Raw genomic sequence first — 4,085 nt, forward strand, 5'->3', positions numbered from 1 at the left:
GTATCATTCAATTAAACCTTTTCATTTATATCTCATTTGTTATTATGAATATAACTTATTATTAATTTTCAACTTTTCTTTTCCTTTGCATTTCTCAAACAGGAAATGAAGCCAAGAGCGAGAGTAAACTTGGAAACCAAGACTCGGCAACAAAAACCCCTGAAGAAGCTCATGATAGAGACGCAAAATTCAAAGGGTTTTTTCATCCAAAACCGATTTTTGAAAAGCCATTTTTCAAAAAATCAATTCCTATTGTCAAGCCGATTCCCATTGTTAAGCCTATACCAAAGCCGATTCCAGTTGTTAAGCCAATTCCAATTGTTAAGCCCATACCAAAACCGGTTCCTATTGTGAAACCTATTCCTGAACCGGTTCCAATTGTTAAACCTGTAATAAAGCCGGTTATAATTAAAAAACCGGTTCCTATTCCAGTTGTTAAACCAATTCCTGTTGTGAAGCCTATCCCGGTGTTTAAACCTATTCCAAAGCCAATTCCAATTGTGAAGCCTATTCCAGTGTTGAAGCCAATTCCAGTTGTTAAGCCTATTCCAAAGCCAATTCCAATTGTGAAGCCTATTCCAGTATTGAAGCCAATTCCAGTTGTTAAGCCTATTCCAATTGTGAAGCCTATTCCAGTGTTAAAGCCAATTCCAGTTGTTAAGCCTATTCCAATTTTCAAACCTATTCCGAAACCAATTCCTATTGTTAAGCCCATTCCAGAACCGATTATAGTGAAAAAGCCCGTTCCAATTCCACTTGTTAAGCCATTTCCTAAACCATTTCCAATCTCCAAGAAACCTTTCTTTCCTCCACAGAATCCAGAGGTTGAGCAAGAGACATTTCTAAAGCCAAAGCCTCTCTTTAAAGAGCCTATTCCTAAATTACCATTTCACCCTGAATTCAAGAAACCAATTCTACCTCCTAAGCCAATTCCAAGTCCTTAAGATTATTATAAGAGTCTTCTTAGCCTTATTCTACAATAAAGTTTTATGATGTTTGTATCTTCAGAATTATGGTTTCATAAATAATATAGTATTTCAGCTTGTGTGTATTGTATTGAGAAACAGGTGTGCTCTTTATATATTTTCTCTTTAAGAAGTTCTATATTGCTATTGTAAATCGATTTTAATAATAATTAAACTAAAGAATGGCAGCATCGTTTCTTTTTCTTTTGTTTAATGTTTTTAACATTTTTAATATCAACTTGTGTTTTGATTTAATGTTTCTATAACTATTGCATTGAGAGTAATGATTAATAGTTTTAGCTGTTACGAAAACTAATGAGCCATGAATTACCAAAAAATAATTATGGTAATGAGGTTTTGGAGGATTAAAAAAATTTTATTATATAATCAAGTTGGGTTGATCTAGTGATTAGTTCACTAGTCCGTTTAATCAAGTGTTAGAGATTTGAATTTTGCCTTGTGTATGCAGCAACTCATTAACCAGCGACAAATCTCTAAATAGAATTCAGTACCATAGCGGATTAGTCATTGACTTGCCGGACCAGAAAATATCATGAAAAACAAAAAAAAAAGTACTATTGTATGAATCAATATAGTGTAGTATTTATTTACTAAAGGACAATTTTAGTGTATGAAAATTTTCTTATTTAGGTGTGATGATATTCATTTCATGATATATTGTGAGTAAATATTTATAAATATTTTAGTTCTTTGTTGTCATCGTAAGTGGCAATATTATTGGAGAAATAAGCATAAATAGTAGAGTTGAGTATGAAAATCGTACGGGTGGGTACAATTTTTACACTCTGGATAAAAGGTTATTAAATTTTTTAAATAACAATTGTATGAGTTTGTGTTCTTTTAAAACCTAGCAGTATAACAGATACAGTTTTAGCAATATCATCATGGCATGGACTTGGGAGCCAAACTGAAAAAGTATAATGCATAATGAAAATTATTGTAATGTTTGAAGCAAATAGAAGCACTAAGTAAACATGGAAGATATTCATATTAAGGCATGTCTGTGTTGGTAGGCTCTAGTAAGAAATGATAGTACTTAATAAACAACCGATAACTAATGTACTAGCACTAAGTCATATAAGTCGCGCTTACTAAGTCATACTAAGGTGTGGCATGTTTGGTTGTATGCATGGGAGAAAATTTATCAATACGAATAAAATATGACTAAAGATTGTAGAGAAGATTGGAGTCAGAGCAAAGTTATTGTACCAATACATTCCCAACAAACTATGAAAACTGAGTAAAAGTTAGTTCCAGTTACAAAAATTCGGACCAAGAACATAGAGTCGGCTTCGTCCTTAAACAGCATATTTGAGTCTTTACGGTAGTGACAGTAGAAATCAGACTGTTGATTAAAAAAAAAATAAATCAACTTGCATTACACCACTACATTAGAATTATCAGGAATGATGACTAATTAACCAAGTAGTCAGAGGTGTATGGATACAACGATCAAGAAATAATTAAAGAGGAGTGCTAAGAGCAGCAGAATTTGTGATGTTTAGCCATCAATTATTAGTCATCATCAATATTTTTAATGGTGTAAAATGATATTTAATAGTGTAGAATTAATCCATTTTCTTTCAATAGTTAAGTGCAACAAAAATGCTACCCCTAAAATTTTTCATAATTAAAACACATGAGACAAGAGTAACTTAGCTAATAGTTCAATTTGATTGGTTGATATATATGCTGAAAAGTTTGAAAAGTCAAAGAAAGTAAAAGAAATCATGCAAGAGGTACATCACGAGTCTCTTACCGCCAATACTTAGGAATAGTTTATTATTTAGAAGATTTTAGAAAGTGTTTTAGCTGCAAGTTGTATTGTAAATCACCGGGGCTTATGACGTCTATAAATAGGTGGTAGTTATAAGTTTGTAAAGTGTGTGTCTATATAATAAAAAAGGCTATGAACTAAAAAATCTCTCATTCTTTTTTACGAGTGTTAATGATTTTGAGTGATAAAAAATATGATAATATTATTTATGTGAGTTAATCATTTTGAGACCAATAAATTGTGGACATTATACTTACACAGACCAACTTCTCGTCAGTGTGATATTCCTTTTTGGCTAGAAAATTCAGAAACATCGATACTCAGCACTTCTTTCGTTAGGGACTAAGGACCCGTTTTAAAAGTTTCAAAGTAATTTTTTTGATAGCTTTTGATTTATGAAAAGTTACAGTATTAATGTTTGGTGTAATTTTTAAAATCAAATTACAACTTTCTAAAAAAATTATTTAAGAGTGAATATTTTCCAAGAGGTGGGCGAATTTTCTTGCCGATACTAGGATATTAAGATTTATTCCCTGCCAAAATTTTAATTTTATACATTTGTATAGATATTTGTTTAGTTATCTAATTAAATTTTACATTTAAATGACATTTTAAATACCAGATTTAAAAGTTAGTTATTGTTGTTAATATGGTAATATAAGAATTGTTATTTAATTTTTAAAAAAAAATACAAATTTTACATATTGTTAAGAATGAGGATGAGAATTTTTTAGTAAAAATAATCCGAATTATAAGCAAACTTTAAGTTTCCTATTTTCATCATAACAACTTGATTGATATGGTCTAATGGTCGTCATGGGTTTATACTCATATACTGCATAGAAATAAATTCATACAATCATACCCAAGAAATATGGAGAGAGCTTACAATTCAGAAAACGCACCCCTAATTATTATGAGAGGTTATTATTTAGTTACGAATTAAAAATTTAGTAGTGTATTATATGGAGCGGATTATATTGGAAGAAGATGTATTGCGTTACTCAAATCGTATTATAACATTTTCTTGCATGATGATAGGTTTAAGCGCCAGTTTGCAAAGTTTTAAAAGTAATTTTTTTAAATTTTTGACTTATAAAAAGTAATAATATTAATATTTGGTATAATTTTTTAAAAAATTATTTAAAAATTTATAGAAAAAAAATAATTTTTTTCATAATATTATTACTTTTTATCATATTTTTATAAAATAAATATTTTTAGAATTAAATTTTTAAATACAAAATAAATTTTTATAATTTACTTTTAATATAGTCATTTATTACTTAAGTTATTTTTTTTTAAAAGAAGGTTAATTAAAC

The 4,085-nt window shown here is 29.3% G+C and overlaps 1 protein-coding gene across 1 annotated transcript in view; it reads left to right on the forward strand.

Moving 5' to 3' along the window:
* The window catches only part of LOC107611852 (repetitive proline-rich cell wall protein), a 1,724-nt gene extending 660 nt beyond the window's left edge, over positions 1–1,064 (forward strand). Inside the window, exon 2 of the mRNA XM_016313741.2 lies at positions 103–1,064. Coding sequence (XP_016169227.2) covers positions 103–944 — 842 coding nt within the window. The 3' untranslated portion in view covers positions 945–1,064. The remainder of the gene's footprint in view (positions 1–102) is intronic.

This window comes from Arachis ipaensis, chromosome B08, assembly GCF_000816755.2.
Source record: "Arachis ipaensis cultivar K30076 chromosome B08, Araip1.1, whole genome shotgun sequence".
NCBI classification, from domain to species: domain Eukaryota; kingdom Viridiplantae; phylum Streptophyta; class Magnoliopsida; order Fabales; family Fabaceae; genus Arachis; species Arachis ipaensis.